Source organism: Aquarana catesbeiana, linkage group LG07 (genome assembly GCF_042186555.1).
Source record: "Aquarana catesbeiana isolate 2022-GZ linkage group LG07, ASM4218655v1, whole genome shotgun sequence".
NCBI lineage: Eukaryota > Metazoa > Chordata > Amphibia > Anura > Ranidae > Aquarana > Aquarana catesbeiana.
The window spans coordinates 305,214,112-305,234,839 of NC_133330.1; the positions used below are offsets into that span (position 1 = coordinate 305,214,112).

A 20,728-nucleotide genomic window follows, 5' to 3' on the forward strand; every position below is an offset into this window, starting at 1 on the left:
CATGTCTGTTATTTTTTTAAAATATCTTTTAAGGTCGTGCAAACCTAAATAGCAACTAAAAGGCACGTAAAAGAGAAACAAGGTACATTTGCAGAGGTATATATAAATGTTCTTGCTGTGTCAGTGGATAACACTGATTGTGGAAACAACAAGAATTTTCTGTCCAATAATCCTTTTGATAAGATCTGCAGGCAGTGTTTGGTATGTTCTATTGTGAAAGAAGCAAAGACCGTGGGGAAGCACTAGATCAGTAGTTCAACTCTTTCCCACAGGCCAAAGTGGCCATTTCTTGCCTTTAACCGGCCCTTGGGGCACTATTCCTATCATTGACTTCATTGATAGGGCACTATTTCTCCCAAAGACATCAACGATTGGGCCCTACTTCTCCCACTGACACCAGCAATGGGGAATAATTCTTCCTACTGACACTATTAATGGGGCACTTTTCTTATTACTGACACCAGCAATAGGCCACATTTCCTTCAACTGACAAAAACAATGGGGCACAGTTCATCAAACTAGAGCCAACAATGTAGCACGATACCTCCCACTGACATCACTGATGCAGTACTATTCCTCTCATGGACACCAACAATAGGGCACTATTCCTCCCACTGACACCATGGAAAGGGTACTATTCCTCCCACTGACACCAATGACAGGGTACTATTCCTCCCACTGACACCATGGAAAGGGTACTATTCCGCCCACTGACACCAATGACAGGGTACTCTTCCTCCCACTGACACCAATGACAGGGTACTCTTCCTCCCACTGACACCAATGACAGGGTACTATTCCTCCCACTGACACCAATGACAGGGTACTATTCCTCCCACTGACACCATGGAAAGGGTACTATTCCGCTCACTGACACCAATGACAGGGCACTGTTCTTCTCACACAAATAATATGGTACTATCTCTCCTACTAAAACCAAAGATAGACACCACTTATAGGGCACTATTACTCCTACTGACACCAATGAGAGGGCATTGTTCTTCACATTGATGCCAACAATGTGGCATTATTCCTCCCACTGACACCAATGGTAGGGCACTACTCCTCCCACTGACACAAATAATAGAGTACTATTCCTCCCACTGACACCAACAATGGTGTACTATTCTCACTGACAACAATAATGAGGTCTACTCCTCCCACTGACACCAATGACAGGGCACTGTTCTTCTCACACCAAAGATGAGACACTATCCTACCATGGACACCACTTATAGGGCACTATTACTCCTACTGACACCAATGAGAGGGCATTGTTCTTCACACTGATACCAACAATGTGGCACTATACTTCCCATTGACGCCAATAGTAGGGCACTACTCCTCCTACTGACACAAATAATAGGGTACTATACCTCCCACTGACACCAATGATAGGGCATTGTTCTTCTCACACAAAAAATATGGTCCTATCTCTCCTACTAAAACCAAAGATGAGACACTATCCTACCATGGACACCACTTATAGGACACTATTACCCCTACTGACACCAATGAGAGGGCATTGTTCTTCACAATGATACCAACAATGTGGCACTATTCCTCCTATTGACACCAACAGTAGGGCACTACTCCTCTGACTGACACAAATAATAGGGTACTATTCCTCCCACTGACACCAATGAGAGGGCATTGTTCTTCACACCAAAACCAACAATTCCTCCTACTGACATAATTAATAGGGAACTATTCTTCTTACTGACAACAACAATGGGATCTATTTCTCCCACTGACACCAATGATAGGACACTATTTTTCAAACACAAACAATAGGACAGTAGTCCTCCCACTGACACAATTGAAAGGGTGCTATTCTTCTCACTGATATAAATGATGGGGCACTATTCCTCCCACTGACACCAATGATGGGGCACTATTCCTCCCACTGACACCAATGATGGGGCACTATTCCTCCCACTGACACCAATGATGGGGCACTATTCCTCCCACTGATATCAATGATGGGGCACTATTCCTCCCACTGATACCAGTGATGGAGCACTATTCCTCCCACTGACACCAATGATGTGGCACTATTCCTCCCACTGATACCAATGATGGGGCACTAGTCCTCCCACTGATACCAATCATGGGGCACTATTCCTCCCACTGACACCAATGATGGGGCACTATTCCTCCCACTGATATCAATGATGGGGCACTATTCCTCCCACTGGCACCAATGATGTGGCACTATTCCTCCCACTGACACCAATAATGTGGCACTATTCCTCCCACTGACACCAATAATGGGGCACTATTCCTCCCACTGATATTCTCCCACTGACACCAATGATGGGGCACTACTCCTCCCACTGACACCAATGATGGGGCACTTTTCCTCCCACTGACACCAATGATGGGGCACTATTCCTCCCACTGATACCAATGATGGGGCACTATTCCTCCCACTGATACCAATGATGGGGCACTAGTCCTCCCACTGATACCAATGATGGGGCACTATTCCTCCCACTGACACCAATGATGGGGCACTATTCCTCCCACTGATACCAATGATGGGGCACTATTCCTCCCACTGGCACCAATGATGTGGCACTATTCCTCCCACTGACACCAATAATGTGGCACTATTCCTCCCACTGACACCAATAATGGGGCACTATTCCTCCCACTGATATTCTCCCACTGACACCAATGATGGGGCACTATTCCTCCCACTGACACCAATGATGGGGCACTATTCCTCCCACTGACACCAATGATGGGGCACTTTTCCTCCCACTGACACCAATGATGGGGCACTATTCCCCCCACTGACCTCATTGATGGGTCATTTTTAAACACACTGATAACAACAATGGGGCCCTACTCCTTCCACTGACACTGAGCCATTATTCCTCTTCAGACTGACCACAAACATTAGTTGTTTTTTACCCCCATTGACCAGGAGGAGAAGCAGGAAGACAGTAGTGAATGTTGATTCGCTATTGTCATAAGGGGGTGGGCTCGGGGTGCAGTGCTCTTTTTGAAGCCAATTTGAGACTCCGGCTCTAATCACGTGCTTTACAAAACAAAAAAAAGAACTCTATGCGTCTGGCGCCCTGCATGAAGATTAAGGGTCGGGCGCACAGAGATTAGGGGGGCGGCACCTCTGCGCCCCTATGGACGGGCCGCTGCTGACCCCCACCAACCCCCGCACACGCCCCTTCCATGTATTGTGGGCCTGGGACCAGCATAGCGGGTGCTGCTGGGTAGAGGGGAGTGAGCTGAGTGGACATGCTCTCCTCCTCTTCTTCCTGCTGATCTCGAGGCTATGTGTAGAACGTCACTTCCAGGAACCCCCCCCCTGTCAGTTTTCCTGGTCAGTATGGCTGGGAATTAATCTATTACTAAGTGATCTGCACTGCATTAGATTCACTGGAGCACGGGTGAGCCTTTTAGACCCCAGATGTCTCATTAAAGTGAATCTGTCACCAAGAAATCATCACATAGGGGACTTTTTGTCTCCTATGTGATAAAAAGAAAACTTAAGTAAAAGAAAAAAAAAGGTAAATTTAAAAAAATTAAAGTTACACCCAAGCACATACAATTTGTGAGGCCCGTCACCCACACATGTACAAAGGTAAACTCATCTTACATATCACCACACCAACGCCAGATTGAGAGCAATATTTCTAGCACCAGGCCTCCTCCATAACTCCAAACTGATCACCTGTAGGGGGCTTTTAAAGCGTCGCCAATTTAACATAGACAATACTGAAGTTTGTTGGCATTTCACCGGTGCACGCAAATTTAAGGTTAGGCATGTTGGGTATCTATTTACTCGGTGCCACCTCGTCTTTTATATTTTACCAAAAAATTGAGTAATGCATTGCGTTTTTTTTTTTTTTTGTGCCCTAAAATAAACTTTAGTGTATTTTTTACAGACATTTCACATTTCCTAGACCTTTGCGGTAATTTTGTGTGACATAAAAAAATTGGAACTACCACTATTTTATTCTCTAGGTGTGTCTTCTTTCAGAAAATATATCATGTTTTGGGGCTCATGCTTAAAAAGATTTTTTAAGCGTGTAGAAAAAAAATTTAAAAAAACGTCTCTGTCGGTGAAAGGGTTAGAGCCTCAGCACAGGTAAGTGACATTTTTTAGGTGAGAGTTGATCAGAACCAACCTACCTCCTCTGAGACAGATCACCTTCTGTAGTGATGAGGAGGGATAACAAGTCTGGTAATAGTACACTGACTGTATACAGATATCATCACCTCCAATGGGAACTCTTTCCTCGTGAGCTGACTGTATTCTGATTGGGTTCTGCATTCTTCGCTGATTATTTCCCTTTCTGTACAATGAGAAGTAGCTCACCTGTCATTCACCTGGCCCCGCCCCCCTGCTGGTCAGTCCCCGCCCCCCCCCCCGGTGTGTCTCCCAGGCAGGGCGGTCAGTGTGCGGGAAGGATGGGGGAGATGAGTGCTGTGTGTCTGATGATCCTGATGATCGGAGCTGCTGTGTGCCTGGCTGCCTGTCCCTGCTCCGATCCGGCTCTCTGCGATCCCATTCAACACTCCCGGGACTCCGAGGTACATTGTTACATTGTAACTTCCTGCTTCTCCTTCTATCACCGAGCCCAGAGCCAATCACACAGGAGCTCTCATCCCTGCACTGCAACCTAGGAGATGAGAGCTGACATCTGATTGGTTATTGATCTGTGGGGGGTGCAGGGTTCGGAGATGAGAGCTGACATCTGATTGGTTATTGATCTGGGAGAGGGGGCAGGGTTCGGAGATGAGAGCTGACATCTGATTGGTTATTGATCTGGGAGAGATGCAGAAGTGATGCAGAAGTTGTTGAGTGCTGAGATCTGATATTGGTTATTGATCTGGGGGGAGTGTGCAGAGTTAGATGAATTCTGGCATCTTATTGGTTATTGATCAGCAGCATGCAGAGTTAAAAGATGAGAACTGGCATCTGATTGGTTATTGATTGGAGGGGGGGGAGTGTGCAGTTAGAATATTTATAGCATCTGATTGGTTATTGATCAGCAGGATGCAGACTTAAAGGATGAGAGCTGGCATCTGATTGGTTATTGATTGGGGGGGGGGGGTGCAGTTAGAATAATTCTAGCATCTGGTTATTGATCAGCAGGATGCAGCGTTAGGTGATTAGAGCTGGCAACTGATTGGTTATTGATCAGCAGGATGCAGAGTTAAAAGATGAGAGCTGGCATCTGGTTATTGATTGGGGGAAGAGTGTGCAGTTAGATTAATGCTGGCCATACACTATACGAAAAATCGGCCGAACGCATTTTCAAAAAACGAACGTTCGACCGTGACCGCAAACGATCATTCCATCATGTAATGACCAATAAATTGTTCAGTGGACATAAATAATTTTTTGATATTCCTAGGAAGCCGCACTTTAGGACAAGTCTATACGGTAAAAGAACAGGTTGCTGCCTCCCTTACGCAAAGCACTCACAAGGAATACCCTGCCAATTGTATATGTTATAAAACCTTGGCGATGGAACTACGCGTACTACGTCACTTCCCTGCAGACGAGTGGGTGGGACGCAGGTACAGCTCTCTGCCGTCACTTCCCCCATCTCGGTACATGCATTGGATACAGTGACTCTGTTTGTACTTTTGCCGGTATTTGTTTGTTATCCTACCCCAGCGGCATACTGGGTGGGAGGACACACTTCTTTTTGGATTTCTTTGGTTTTGTTTTTAGAAGTGGTTTTTAAATAAAAACGTTTGGTACTTTATCACACCATGGAAGCCTCTTTTTTTATATTTTTGATGCATGAGGGTATCGCTGCATCCTTATTCACCTGGATACATCTGAGGCACCCATGACAAACTACAGGGAGCAGTGAAGTCCATTCAAAGCATTACAGGCCCAATACCCCTGCAGGGGTTCCAGGAGTCGGTGAGTACGTCCCCTATCCACTTGCACCAGCTAGTAAAACTAATCCTCCCCCTTATACATCATCAAGAAGTTAAATAAGTTTGATATACGAGAAAGAAACAAAAAACACTTTTGTTGGTGTTTCCTGTATAAACTTAGCAAACAGGTTTTTAGGTAGCGCCGTTTTTCCCAAGGTTTTATAACATATATAAATAATTTTTTGTTCGTTTTTTTTTACATATACCTAGTGCAAACAGTTCGGACGGGAAACACATTAACCTTGGAATTTATCGTACGTTCGGCAGAAATTTTCCAAACTTGCCGTTCGTTTTTTTTTTTTTTCCCCACAAAAACGTCACAAACGATTATGGATTTGTGCCCATTAACTTGCTGAAAAACGAACGAAGTGTCTATATGAACGTTTTTTTTTCGGCCGATTTTTCGTATAGTGTATGACCAGCATAATTCTAGCATCTGATTGGTTAATGATCAGCAGCATGCAGAGTAATGCCCCGTACACACGGTCGGATTTTCCGACGGAAAATGTGTGATAGGACCTTGTTGTCGGAAATTCCGACCGTGTGTGGGCTCCATCACACATTTTCCATCGGATTTTCCGACACACAAAGTTTGAGAGCAGGATATAAAATTTTCCGACAACAAAATCTGTTGTCGGTAATTCCGATCGTGTGTACACAAATCCGACGCACAAAGTGCCACACATGCTCAGAATACATTAAGAGACAAAAGCTATTGGCTACTGCCCCGTTTATAGTCCTGACGTACGTGTTTTACGTCACCGCGCTCAGAACAATCGGATTTTCTGACAACTTTGTGCGACCGTGTGTATGCAAGACAAGTTTGAGCCAACATCCGTCAGAAAAAATCCTAGGATTTTATTGTCGAAATGTCCGATCGTGTGTACGGGGCATTAGGAGATTAGAGCTGGCAACTGATTGCTTATTGATCAGCAGGGTGCAGAGTTAAAAGATGAGAGCTGGCATCTGGTTGGTCATTGATCTGGGAAGGTTGCAGAAGTAGGAGATGAGTGTTAACATCTGATTGGTTCTTGCTGTGTTAGGATGCAGAGTTAGGCGATGAGATCTGGCAACTGATCGGTCATTGATCTGGGAGGGGTGCAGACGTATGAGATGAGTGCTGGCATCTGATTAGTTATTGATTTGGGGGGGATGCAGATATCAGACCTGATACGTTGAATGGAGACGGACCGGACTCCTGCTGTGAGCCGCTGTGCTCTCCAGTGTGGGCCCAGCCTAAGGGTTGAGCGCTTGCTCTGGGAAATGCCGAGTTAGGAGATGAGGGCTGGCTTCTGATTGGTTCTTGCTGTGTGGGGTGCAGAGTTAGGAGAGGAGAGCTGGTATCTGATTGGTGATTGATCTGGGAGATGCAGAGTTTGTAGCTATACATTCTGTGACAATTGCTGGTCAGGAAGATGATGAGGAGGGCTGTTTTCCATGCTTAGAAGGCTGGTTCACACCATAAAAACACAGTCCAGATGCTTTTCTGCATACGCGTTTTTTTTTTTTTTTTTTGTGTTCCAGTGCATTTTACCCCCCCCCCCTCCTTTTTTCTTCACCTTACATAAGGACATGTGTATTTTAAAGCATTTTTGGTGCGTTTTACTGCACTGGTGTGAACTATGCCATTGAAAACCATGTAGCCTACTCTCAATGCGTTTTTGATGCAGAAAAAAACACCCTAAAAGCTCTTTCACACTTGTGGTGGAGTGGAATGCCTTCTGAAGAGCGATCTGCATTCAGATTGCTTTTCAGCGGGCATTGGACTGGAAGTTTTTGCTAAATGTCTGTCCCTGCACTATGAGCTGCGGGTACTTCTGTGGGGTGGTTCTTCAGGATGAGCAAAATATGATAAAACACTGATGACCTCTTTATGTTCCTCTTTCTAGGTCTTTGTCTTCCATGTACAGGGCAACAACTGGAAGCACTATGATTGGTCTAAGGTGACCACAGTGGGTTTATTTGCACCTTATGACCCCGAACTGATGTGCTTTGCACACTCCAAAGGAGCAAGATTCGTGCTAGAGGGTGAGAATGGCATTAAAAACAACTTGATAATACATGGGCTCATCGAACGTTCTTACAGGACACATAACCTGGTTCACTAATGTATTGTAAAGGGTAAAAAACATTCCTGGACAAATGAATATATTGCGAGCATCCGGCAGGCTGAATTAGACACTTTTGTTTTGAAAAGTTTGTTTTTTATTAATTTTGTAGAGAATAGAAAAGTTTACAGCACAGTTGCAAAAACAACAAAAAAGGCAACGAGAAAAATAAATATATACAAAAGTAGAAGAATACAAAATCCCTTAGAGCCGGTTCACACAGGGGCGACTTGTCAGGCGACCTAGCCGCCTGACAAGTCGCCTCTTGTTCTGTACAATGGAACCGTTCTAATAGGAGCGACGCAAGTCGCTCCAACTTAGAAAAAGGTTCCTGTACTACTTTGGGGGCGACTTGCATAGACTTCTATACAGAAGTCGTTTTGCAAGTCGCCGCGGAAGTCGTTTGCAGGTCGCCTTGCTGAGGCGACCTGCAAGTCGTGCCGCCCGTGTGTGAACCGGGGCTTAGGCTGGGTTCATACTGGTGTGATCACAAACATTGCTGTGCACCTCACATGCAATGTGAATCCAGCCATACAGACTGTGTGGCTGAAACCGCATCGCATTCGCACCAAAATGGCGCAGAACCCTTTTTTTTTTGGTCCACACTGGAATTGGATCGCATGAGTGTGAACACCCATGTGATCTGATTTCTGCACAATTTCATAGTTTACACTGCGATCTGCGAATCGATTTGGGGGTGTCCTTAACTTTAAAGCGGTTCCGCTTAAAAAAAAAAAAAAAAATATTGCAGCTGCTAACTTTTAATATTTGGACACTTACATGTCCCGGGGTCCAGCGATGTGGGGGAACGAAGCCCCACTTATCTCCCCCTGCTCTTTGCAGCGACGGCATTGTAACTGTGGGCACCCAGCTGTGGGTTCACAGCCGCGCGCCCACGTGGCACACCGTGACTAGCCGGGCAATCATATGGGACCTGTGACGTGTCCCAGATGATTGCCGAGAGGGAGAGGGGAAAGGTGATTTCTCTTCCAGTGCCGCGGTGCGCCGGGAGGAAGTGGCAGCTGGGAACCTCCTAAAAACAGGGTATCTGCCCCCCCCCCCAAAAAAATGAAATGCCAAATGTGGCACGTCAGGGGGTCACCTTCCCTTAAAGCGGAAGTTCCATTTTTGGGTAGAACTTCTCTTTAACATTGACATCCCCAGCGGTTCGCAGATGTCGGTGTGCGGGAACCACACAGGAATCGCTGGGTTTCCCGCATCGCACCGGTGTGAACTGGGGCTCAGGCCGGTTGTGCAGGACTATACTGCACTAAAACAGTCCCTTCCTCCCCCTGCCCAACCCCTCTTCACCTTTCCTAGTAATTCGTTTCCAGCCAGGGGCTGTTGTAAATGTCACAAATATTGGCCCTAATGAGCAAGAAACATATAGAAAATCGATGGCAGAAGTCCATCGAGTCTGCCCATTTTATTCATTTTTTTTTTTTTTTTTTTTTGCAGAGTACATACAGCTATAGAGGTCAGTGAGAGCCTGGTTTAAATGGCTTTTATTGCTCGTTTAAAAGTTTAAAGCAGAATAAACTTTTCTGCTGGTGTGCAGGGATTTGTCCTAGTGTGCAAATATAGGGAACACCATGACAAAGGTGTTCTATTGGGTTGAGGTCAGGACATTCAAGTTCCTCCACCCCAAACTTGCTCATCCATGTCTTGCTTTGTGCACTGGTCCAAATTATTTGGTGGAGGTGGGGATTATGGTTTGGGGTTGTTTTTTTTAGCAGTTGGGCTTGGCCCCTTAGTTCCAGTGAAGGGAACTCTTAAGGTCTCAGCATACCAAGACATTTTGGACAATTTCATGCTCCCAACTTTGTGGGAACAGTTTGGGGATGGCCCCTTCCTGTTCCAACCAGTGCGCAAAGCAAGGTCCATAAAGACATGGATGAGCGAGTTTGGGATGGAAGAACTTGACTGGCCTGCACAGATTCCTGACCTCAACCAGATAGAACACCTTTGGGATGAATTGGAGCGGTGGCCTTCTCGTCCAACATTAGTGCGCTCCTGGAAGAATGGTCCCATAGACACACTCCTAAACTTTGTGGACAACCTTCCCAGAAGAGTTGAAGCTCTTATAGCTGATGAGGGTGGTCCAATATTGAACCCTATAGACTAAGACTGGGATGCCATTAAAGTTCATATGCGTCTAAAGGCAGGTGTCACAATACTTTTGTAGTGGGACACCTGCCTGTATATAGTGTATTTTTGTTTAAAAAACAAAAACTGAACTTGTCCTGTTAATGCTGTAACCTTCCCAAGAGCGATCCTAAATCTTCTTTGCATTAATTCTCTCTATTTGTAGGTGATGTACCAGTGAAGGAAGTCGTAGACCCAAAGCAGAGATCTGCCTGGATTGCAGGGAAGGTGAAACTGGCCAAGACTCAGTATATGGACGGGATCAACTTAGACATTGAAGAGTCGGTACTTCCACATACACCCGAGTATTACGCTCTAACGGATCTGGTGAATGAAACCACAGAGACCTTCCACAGAGAAATCCCAGGATCTCAGGTGACCAAGATGGTTTTACTTACAGCTTGTGTAGAGAGCACCAGTCACTGAGTTTAAAGGAGTTTTTTAGAAAAATACAAAATTTACCCCCCCTACATATCTTTCTACCTCTAGATTATTCCGATTTGTTTTTTTTTACCTTGTTCCTGTAGCGGGAAACAGCTTTTATTACTCACTGTGACATCATAACTATGGTAAGTTTCATGCAAGGTCAGCTGCTGGGAACTCCTTCCCTATTGTTGTAGAAATGCCCCCAAAGCTACATCTCCCAAGAGCCTTTTCTTACACAGAATGAGTTGTCAGGCTCTTAGGGTCCCGTCACATGGACACCTTCCATTTCGTCTGAGCAGGGAATCCTGGACTGAACCCTTGCAGAGTTGGATCAGGATAGATCCCGATGTCACACATGTGCTATCAGTGTCCTTACCAATCTTTCCTCCATCTTAGACCCCTTTCACACTGGGGCGGTTTGCAGGCGCTATTTCCCTAAAAATAGCGCCTGCAAACCGACCCGAAACAGCCGCTGCTGTGTCTCCAGTGTGAAAGCCCCAAGAGCTTTCAGACTAGAGCGGTGCGCTGGCAGGACGGGAAAAAAAGTCCTGCTAGCAGCATCTTGGGAGTGGTGTATACAGCGCTCCTTCACCGCTCCTGCCCATTGAAATCAATGGGACAGCGCGGCTATACCGCTGGCAAAGTGCCTCTGCAGAGGCACTTTGCGGTGGTTTTTAACCCTTTGTCGGCCGCTAGTGGGGGGGTAAAACCATCCCGCTAGAGGCTGCATACCGCCGCTAAAACAACAGTAAAGCACGCTAATAATAGCGGCGCTTTACCACCGACGCACCTCCCGCCCCAGTGTGAAAGGGGCCTTATGATGGAAGAAAAAAGGACCAATGTAATCCCTATGGGTGGGCAGATGTAATCAGGACGTACATCCACTTATCACCGCCCACATCCGATCAGTTCCACAAAAACAGACCTGGATCTGAAGTTCTTGCGCTCGCTCCAACGAACCTGTTGGAAAGAACTGTGAATTCTGGTAAGCATATCCCTTATCTACAATCATGTATGGTTTATGGAATTCTGATGTCATCTTAGGCACCCAGTGCATCATGGAGAGAAAGAGCTACATGCTCCCCCTTATCCAACAATAGGATATTTCATGGCTTCCCAATTACCTGCTGGGGTGCCATAAAATATCCCATTACTGGATAAGGGGGGGCATGCACCTAATCCCCCCCCCCCCCCATGATGCATTGTGTGCCTAAGCAGCCAAATGTCATGTCTGAGCACTATGAAGCAAGGGCAGGGGGGGGCTTAAAGTGGTTGTAAACCTTCACATATACCCAGCGAAGTGACTGGCCTCAGGCGATACACAGAGATGGAACAAATCCGTGACCATGGAGAGGCTGAGTGCGGCCGTCGCCACAGAGAGGCTGATTCAGATGCGTTTCCTGTGCGTTTTTAAGTTGCCTGCACCTGTAAAAAATGTACTCAAATACATAACATGAAATTTTCACATGTCAGTAACAACACCGGAAGGGTTACTGCAATAGGAGTGAGGAGCTTGTGGTCAAATTCTCTGCATTTAGAGTTTTTTTTTTTTTTTTTTTTTAAGTAGCTGGAAAGATGTGACCTGGCAAGAAATTCAGGTTGAGTCAGTAAAAAGGAATCTGTTTTTCTTAAGTATATGTGAACCTTCCCTTGTCAAACAACCCATTCAGTGTAAAACAGAAATAAAAGGCTATGTGTGTGTGTATATATATATATATATATATATATATATTATACACAAATGCATTGCCTTTCATTTCTGTTTGAAACTAATATATATGAAATCTGAATAAAATCTTTGAAAAAGCAAAAAAATAAAAAAGAGGTAAAATATATATTACCTTTTTTGCTTTTTCAAAGATTTTATTCAGATTTTTTTCGGATAATTTAATTGATTGTTGTTGTGTGTTTTTTTTTTTTTTTTTTTTTTTTTTTTTTTTTTTCATTTGCAAGCAATAATATACTGTAACATGGAAATCTAACAGATGTATTTTATATAAGATATACGTTTTCAAACTCTGTTAAAGAAAAGTACCCTTAAATGTACATGAAGTCTAATAAGCTTTTGTAAACAAATGAGGATGAGTTTGTCATCCTAAGATTGTAGGTGAATATTACAATGGGTCCAACAGAAACTTTGTGGCCAAAATAAAAATTAGAAAGGAAAGAGAGAAAGAAGATAAGAAAAGAAAAAGGTCAACGATATAAGGTATCTTGTGCCCACTTTTCTATTTTTGAAGTTTTTCTTAGCTGCATAAGAAGCTAAGAGAGTTGGGGGGAGGGGGGGAGGGGACAGCAGCACACTGGTAATTGGCTATGCAGAGAGTGGGGGGGGGGGTCATTATGAGTCTGATCACTGGAGGAGAGCAGGCTGAGTTCCCAGCACAGCTAGAAAACTGACCATGCTGTGCTATCATGCCTAGTGTGACCAATTTGAAATGGGGGGAGCAGAGGGACTGGCAGGAACACTAGGTATTTCACAGAAAGGAAGCAATAAAAAAAAGAGGACAGGATACTTTTTCATACAAGTACATGGTATAGCAGGCACATATCAGGAAGTGAAATGTTGGGTTAACATATATTATTTAAATACTTTAACCCCTGGGAAGGTTTTTATTCTTCAATGCCATTTTTTGCGATACGGCACTGCATCCTGCGACGCTGTACCCAAATAAAATAGTTTTGTCTGTCCTTTTTTCTTCCCCACAAATAGAGCTTTCTTTTGGTGGTATTTGATCATCTCTGCGTTTTTTATATCTTGCGCTAGAAATAAAAAAAGAGCGACAATTTTGAAAAAAAACCCCAAAAAAATGATATTTTTTTTTATATTCTTCTATAAAACATATCCAAAAAAAAAAATGTTAAAAATCAAATTTCTTCATCAATTTAGGCCAATATGTATTCTGCTACATATTGTTGGTGAAAAAATCCCACTAAGCGTATATTGATTGGTTTGCGCAAAAGTTATCATGTCTGCAAGCTATGGGATATTTTTATGGCTTTTTAATTTTTTTTACTAGCAATGGCGGTGATCAGCTTTTTTTTTTTTTTTTTTTTTTTGCGGGACTGCGACATTGCGGTGGACAAATCTGACACTTGACATATTTTTTTGGGAACCAATTACAGTGATCAGTGCTAAAAATATGCACTGTTACTGTACTAATGACACTGTCAGGGAAGGGGTTAACATCAGGAGCGATCAAAGGGTTAACTGTGTCCCTAGGGGGTGCTTACTAACTATGTGGGGGTTGCTCTGACTGGGGGAACACAGAGATCCATGTTCCTGCTTAGCAGGAACACAAGATCTCTGTGTTCTCCCCTGTCAGAACGGCGATCTGCCTTGTTTACATAGGCAGATCAGCATTCTGCCTCCACAGGACCCGCTGACAAACAAAGACTTGGAGGGGCACACCGTAACTGTGCATCACATTAAAGATGGTGCTGCTATAAGACCATACAAACAGAACAAAAGATTACAGCACACACATACAAAAATGTCATTTAAAATCCTACAAGGCTATTTAAAGCACCTGAACATAATAAGCAAATATGGGGATTTGGTAACACCATATGGCCATACAGTGCTTAAGCCTACTACTGCATCAAGGTACCCCATTATCAGTGGGTCCTACACTAACCATAGAATGAAAGATCCCACTTCTCAACCATGGGAGAAATGCACTCCTCTTTATAGGAGAACTAAAAGGACTCCTCCTATAACTCAGGTGGACACTGATTAGAATTACTGGTGGGAGATGATGGGGTGCTCCATCCCAAGGGGTCTGGTCAGGGCCCATATAACAGACAAACAAAGACTTGGGGGGGCACATCCTAACTATGCATCACATTAACCACTTTCCGCCCGCCATATAGCAAAATGACTGCGGCAAAGTGGTTTCAATATCCTGACTGGGCGTCATATGACGTCCTCAGGATATTAAGCCGCTGCGCTCCCCCGGGGGCGCGCATCGCGGCGATCGTTGTTGCGGTGTATCAGTCTGACACACCGCAACTATGATCTCGGTAAAGAGTCTGACAGAGACTCTTTACCACATGATCAGCCGTGTCCAATCACGGCTGATCACAATAAACAGGAAGAGCCGGTGATCGTCTCTTCCTCACTCGCGTCTGTCAGACTTAAGTAGAGGAGAGCCGATCACTGCTCCTCTGACAGGGGGGGGTCTCTGCTGATCGATTATCAGCGCATCCCCCCCCCCCAGGATGCCCACACTGGACTACCAGGGACGTCACTAGGACCACCAGGGATGTCACCACAAGGTATGCCACCCTAGACCACCAGGGATGCCAATCAGTGCCCACAATGGATGCCAATCAGTGCCCACAATGGGCATCACTGATTGGCAGGCATTGTTTGGCACTGATTGGCATCCATCAGTATCATACATAACAGTACATCAGTGCCCATCCGTGCCGCCTATCAGTGCCCATCCGTGCCGCCTATCAGTGCCCATCCGTGCCGCCTATCAGTGCCCATCCGTGCCGCCCATCCGTGCCGCCTATCCGTGCCCATCCGTGCCGCCTATCCGTGCCCATCTGTGCTGCATATCAGTGCCACATATTAGTGCCCATCATTAGTGCCCATCAGTGCCACCTCATTGGTGCCACCTCATCGGTGCCCATCAGTGCCCGTCAGTGCGGCCCCATCAGTGAAGGAGAAAACTTACTTATTTACAAAGTTTTGTAACTGAAACAAAAAAAAAAAACATTTATTTTTTTCAAAATTTTCGGTCTTTATTTATTTAGCAGAAAATAAAAAACCACAGAGGTGATCAAATACCACCAAAAGAAAGCTCTATTTGTGGGCACAAAATGATAAAAATTTAGTCTGGGTACAGTGTAGCATGACCGCGCAATTGTCATTCAAAGTGCGACAGCGCTGAAAATTGGTCTGGGCAGGAAGGTGTATAAGTGCCCTGTATTGAAGTGGTTAAAGATGGTGCTGCTATAAGACCATACAAACAGAACAAAAGGTTAGACCCGGACCTGCTGATTGCCTCCCCCCTCCCGCGCCTGCCCCCGCTGTCTCTTGCACAAATGGGATACGGGTACGTTGTTTCGCAGAGTAGAGCCGACCTGTGGTAGGCGGTCAGCAAGTGGTTGAATCCAATCCTATTTTGCCATCCTTGGCTCCCCCCCCCCCACCCCCACCCTTCGATCAATTTGCTAATTACATTAGCAAACCTTTCAGTTTCATTACATATCTTATTTTCGACTCCTCACCGGGTTTCCGTGCTTGTCTATGAAATGTAGGCAGATCATGGCTGGTGGGAGGGGCCAGCAGGGTGCTGTACATAGCTTGCTGGAAACATCACAACACCCTGCCTCAGTACTACTCTGAAGAGCCCTCGGCTGGGGTGCAAGCAGTGTGCTGAGATCAAAATGCCTTGGCAAGTAGGTGTCAGTGTGAAGGAGCGGGTTTTCCTAGGCAGGCTGTATTTGCATGCAGTTTTGTGTACCTACCAGAGAGATCACCCATCATTCCTTTTACCAAGAGGAAGTTAGGAGAAACCCCCTTAGTAGGAGCCACTATAAAGACCTGGCCAAGCTTCAATCCCTTCCACTCTTTGTCCAAAAAATTTAAATTGGGTGGGAGCTAGGCTTTAATGCCCTGCCCAGGGGCCACATGCCACCCTTTATAGCAGCAATTGTCTTCATGTAATATGTCTCAAGTCTATGAATGTTTCCCCTAAGCATTCAGCCACAGTCTCCAACAACTCCTGTAACAATCTCTGACCATCTCCTGCAGCATATGCCCAGCCCTGATCATCTCTAGTACCATGTCTCCAGCCCTGATCATCTCTAGTACCATGTCTCCAGCCCTGATCATCTCTAGTACCATGTCTCCAGCCCTGATCATCTCTAGTACCATGTCTCCAGCCCTGATCATCTCTAGTACCATGTCCCCAGCCCTGATCATCTCTAGTACCATGTCCCCAGCCCTGATCATCTCTAGTACCATGTCCCCAGCCCAGATCATCTCTAGTACCATGTCCCCAGCCCAGATCATCTCTAGTACCATGTCTCCAGCCCTGATCATCTCTAATATCATGTCCCCAGCCCTGATCATCTTTAGTACCATGTCTCCAGCCCTGATCATCTTTAGTACCATGTCTCCAGCCCTGATCATCTCTAGTACCATGTCTCCAGTCCTGATCATCTCTAGTACCATGTCCCCGGCCCTGATCATCTTTAGTACCATGTCTCCAGCCCTGATCATCTCTAGTACCATGTCCCCGGCCCTGATCATCTCTAGTACCAAGTCCCTGGCCCTGATCATCTCTAGTACCATGTCCCCAGCCCAGATCATCTCTAGTACCATGTCCCCAGCCCTGATCATCTCTAATATCATGTCCCCAGCCCTGATCATCTCTAGTACTATGTCCCCGGCCCTCATCATCTCTAGTACTATGTCCCCGGCCCTCATCATCTCTAGTACCATGTCCCCAGCCCAGATCATCTCTAGTACCATGTCCCCAGCCCTGATCATCTCTAGTACCATGTCCCCAGCCCTGATCATCTCTAGTACCATGTCCCCAGCCCTGATCATCTCTAGTACCATGTCCCCAGCCCTGATCATCTCTAGTACCATGTCCCCAGCCCTGATCATCTCTAGTACCATGTCCCCAGCCCTGATCATCTCTAGTACCATGTCCCCAGCCCTGATCATCTCTAGTACCATGTCCCCAGCCCTGATCATCTCTAGTACCATGTCCCCAGCCCTGATCATCTCTAGTACCATGTCCCCAGCCCTGATCATCTCTAGTACCATGTCCCCAGCCCTGATCATCTCTAGTACCATGTCCCCAGCCCTGATCATCTCTAGTACCATGTCCCCAGCCCTGATCATCTCTAGTACCATGTCCCCAGCCCTGATCATCTCTAGTATCATGCCACCAGCCCTGATCATCTCTAGTACCATGTCTCTAAACATCTCCTGTACCATGCCTGCCATCTGACCATCGACTGAATTATATCTTGTATTCTGCCTGCAGTCTCTAACCATCTCCTGTGTTACAGTGCCTTGCAAAAGTATTCACCCCCTTGGCATTTTTTGTGTTTTGTTGCCTCACAACCTGAAATTAACATGGATTGTTTAAGGATTTGCATTATTATATTTACAGAACATGCCCACAACTTTGAAGATGTTTTTTTTTTATTATTGTGAAGCAAACAAATAGGAAAAAATAGCAGAAAAAGACAATGTGCATAACTATTCACCCCCCTAAAGTGAATCCTTTGCAGAGCCACCTATTTTTAGTGGCGTTTTACCGTCGGATTTGCGGCGCATTTCGGCCGCTAGCGGGGCGCTTTTACCCCCGCTAGCGGCCGAGAAAGGGTTAAAACCGCCCACAGTGCGCCACAATAGCGGCGTTTTTCCGGCGGTATCCCATCGCTGCCCCATTGATTTCAATGGGGAGCAGCGGTGGAGGAGCGGTAAACACAACGCTCCTTCACCGCTCCAAAGAAGCTGTTGGCGGGACTTTTCCTGACGTCCTGCCAGCGCACTGCTCCGGTGTGAAAGCCCTCGGGTTTTCACACTGGAAACAATGGAGCAGCTGTTTGAGGGCGGATTGCAGGCGCTATTTTTAACGCTATAGCGCCTGCAAAACGCCCTCGGTGTGAAAGGGGTCTAAAGGCTGTAATGTAACAAAATAGGTAAAAAGCCAAGGGGGGTGAAATACTTTTGCAAGTCACTGTATTCCCACAAGCTCTGACCATCTCTTGTATCATGACCATAATCTTTGACTATATTTTGTTGCATGTCTGCTGCTAATGAATATTCACAATTTTGTGCACAGCCCTTTGGTAAAGACGGGTCAAAAAAGTTGACCACCACTTCTTTAATGTATAGCATGAGTTAATTCAGATGTACTTTACAATCTGTTACTCTAATTGCAGGTGACGTTCGATGTTGCGTATAATCCCAATTGTGTGGCTATGCGTTGCTACAACTATTCTGCCATAGCAGAGCTGTCTGACTTTTTGTTTGTAATGTCCTACGATGAGCCGCCTCCGATGTGGAATAAATGTATTGCTGGAGCCAACGCAGCATTTAACCAAACCATAACCGGTGAGCGTGGAATCTTGTTATGACATGTTTTTTTTTTTGTTATAGTTTTTTTTTATTATTTCCTGTATATTCCACGGTGCTTTACACAGCATGTAGAAGCTTTGACTTAAGTCCCTGCCCCAGAGGAACTTATTTTCAATGTCTAATATCAACAGAGGGAGGGGTGTGCCACATCATCAGGAATCCCACACACTTAGTCAATGTCAGCTATATATTTGAAGATTTTTCAAGAGATTTAAGGTGATATTAACCACTTGCTTACTGGGCACTTAAACCCCCTTCCTGCCCAGACCAATTTTCAGCTTTCAGTGCTGTCACACTTTGAATGACAATTGCGCGGTCATACAACACTGTACACAAACAAAATTTTTATCATTTATTTTCCACACAAATGGCGCTTTCTTTTGAAGGTATTTATTCACTGCTGGGTTTTTTATTTGTTTGTAAAAAAACAAAACAAAGACTGAAAATTTTGAAAAAAACAAAACCATTTTATATTTTGTTATAAAAATTTGCAAACAGGTAATTTTTCTCCTTCATTGATGTACGCTGATGAGGCTGCACTGATGGGCACTAATAAGGCGGCACTGAGGAGGCGGCACTGGTGGGCACTGATAGGTGGCATTGGTGGGCACTGGGTGGAACTTATGGGTGGCAGTGATGGGCACTGGTAGGTGGCACTGATAGGTAGCACTGCTAGGTGGCACTGATTGGCACCACTGGTGGGCAATGGTAGGTGGCACTTGTGGGCATTGATAGGTTGCACTGATATGCACTGGCAGGCGGTACTGGTGGGCACAGATGAGGTGGCTGTGGCTCTTCCTCTTTGGGACTGATGTCACAGAAGCCGGTGATTGGCCTTTTTTTCTCCTCACACTGTCAGCAGAGGAGAAAAAAAAAACAGATTACCGATCTTCTGTTTATATCACGTGATCAGCTGTCATTGGCTGACAGCTGATCATGTGGTAAGGGGCAGGGATTGGCCCCTTATTTTTATCTGTGATCAGCCGAGTCTCATTGACTCAGCATGCAAAGGGGAGGATGTCATATAAAGGCATCCGGGCAATGTAGGTCTGCGCTGTAGCCGTCATTCGGCCATAGCGCGGACGCAAGCAGGTTAAAGCTTGTGGGTTTTATTTATTTTTTTTTTTTGTAACCACTTCCCACCCAGCCTATAGCAAAATGACGGCCAGGCAGTGGTTCAGTTATCCTGACTGGGCGTCATATGATGTCCAGCAGGATAAGTCGCTATTGCGCGCCCAGGGGGGGGCATGCAGCGCGGTTATCGGTGATGCGGTGTATCAGTCTGACACACCACAACACCAATCTCAGTAAAGAGCCTCTGATGGAGCCTCTTTACCATGTAAACAGCTATGTCCAAATCACGGCTGATCACAGTGTAAACACGAAGAGACGTTTATCGGCTTTTCCTCACTCGCGTCTGACAGACGTGAGTAGTGGAGAGGCTATCGGCAGCTCTTCTGACAGGGGGGGTCTGTGCTAAATTGTTTCAGCGCTGCCCCCTGCAGATGCCCACCCAGGACAACCAGGGATGCCCACAAAGGATGCCCACCAGATATGCCACCCTGGATCACCAGGGCTATGCCAATCAGTGCCCAGGCAGATGCCAATCAGTGCCCATCAGCAATGCATGCCAGTGCCATCAGTGATACCCATCAGAGTCACCTATCGGTGCCACCCATAAGTCCCCATCAGTGCAGCCTTTCAGTGCCCATCAGTGCCATCTCATTGGTGTCGCCTTATCAGTGAAGGAGAAAACTTGCTTATTTACAAAATCTTATAACAGAAACAAAAACTTTTTTTTATTTTCAAAATTTTTGATCTTTTTTTATTTGTTCAGCAAAAAATAAAAATTGCAGAAGTGATCAAATGCCACCAAAAGAAAGCTCTATTTGTGGGGGAAAAAAAATTATAAAAATGTTGTTTGGGTACAGTGTAGCAGGACTGCGCAATTGTCATTTAAAAAGTGACAGCTCTGGAAGCTGAAAATTGGCTTGGGCAGGAAGGGGGG

General features: G+C 45.5%; 1 protein-coding gene across 1 annotated transcript in view; it reads left to right on the top strand.

Annotated features, from left to right (window-relative positions):
• The first annotated feature begins 4,370 nt into the window (after positions 1–4,370).
• Positions 4,371–20,728, top strand: part of LOC141103728 (di-N-acetylchitobiase-like) — a 33,756-nt gene continuing 17,398 nt past the window's right edge. The window contains exons 1-4 of the mRNA XM_073593636.1: positions 4,371–4,560; positions 7,815–7,953; positions 10,345–10,553; positions 18,525–18,696. Coding sequence (XP_073449737.1) covers positions 4,438–4,560; positions 7,815–7,953; positions 10,345–10,553; positions 18,525–18,696 — 643 coding nt within the window. The 5' untranslated portion in view covers positions 4,371–4,437. The remainder of the gene's footprint in view (positions 4,561–7,814; positions 7,954–10,344; positions 10,554–18,524; positions 18,697–20,728) is intronic.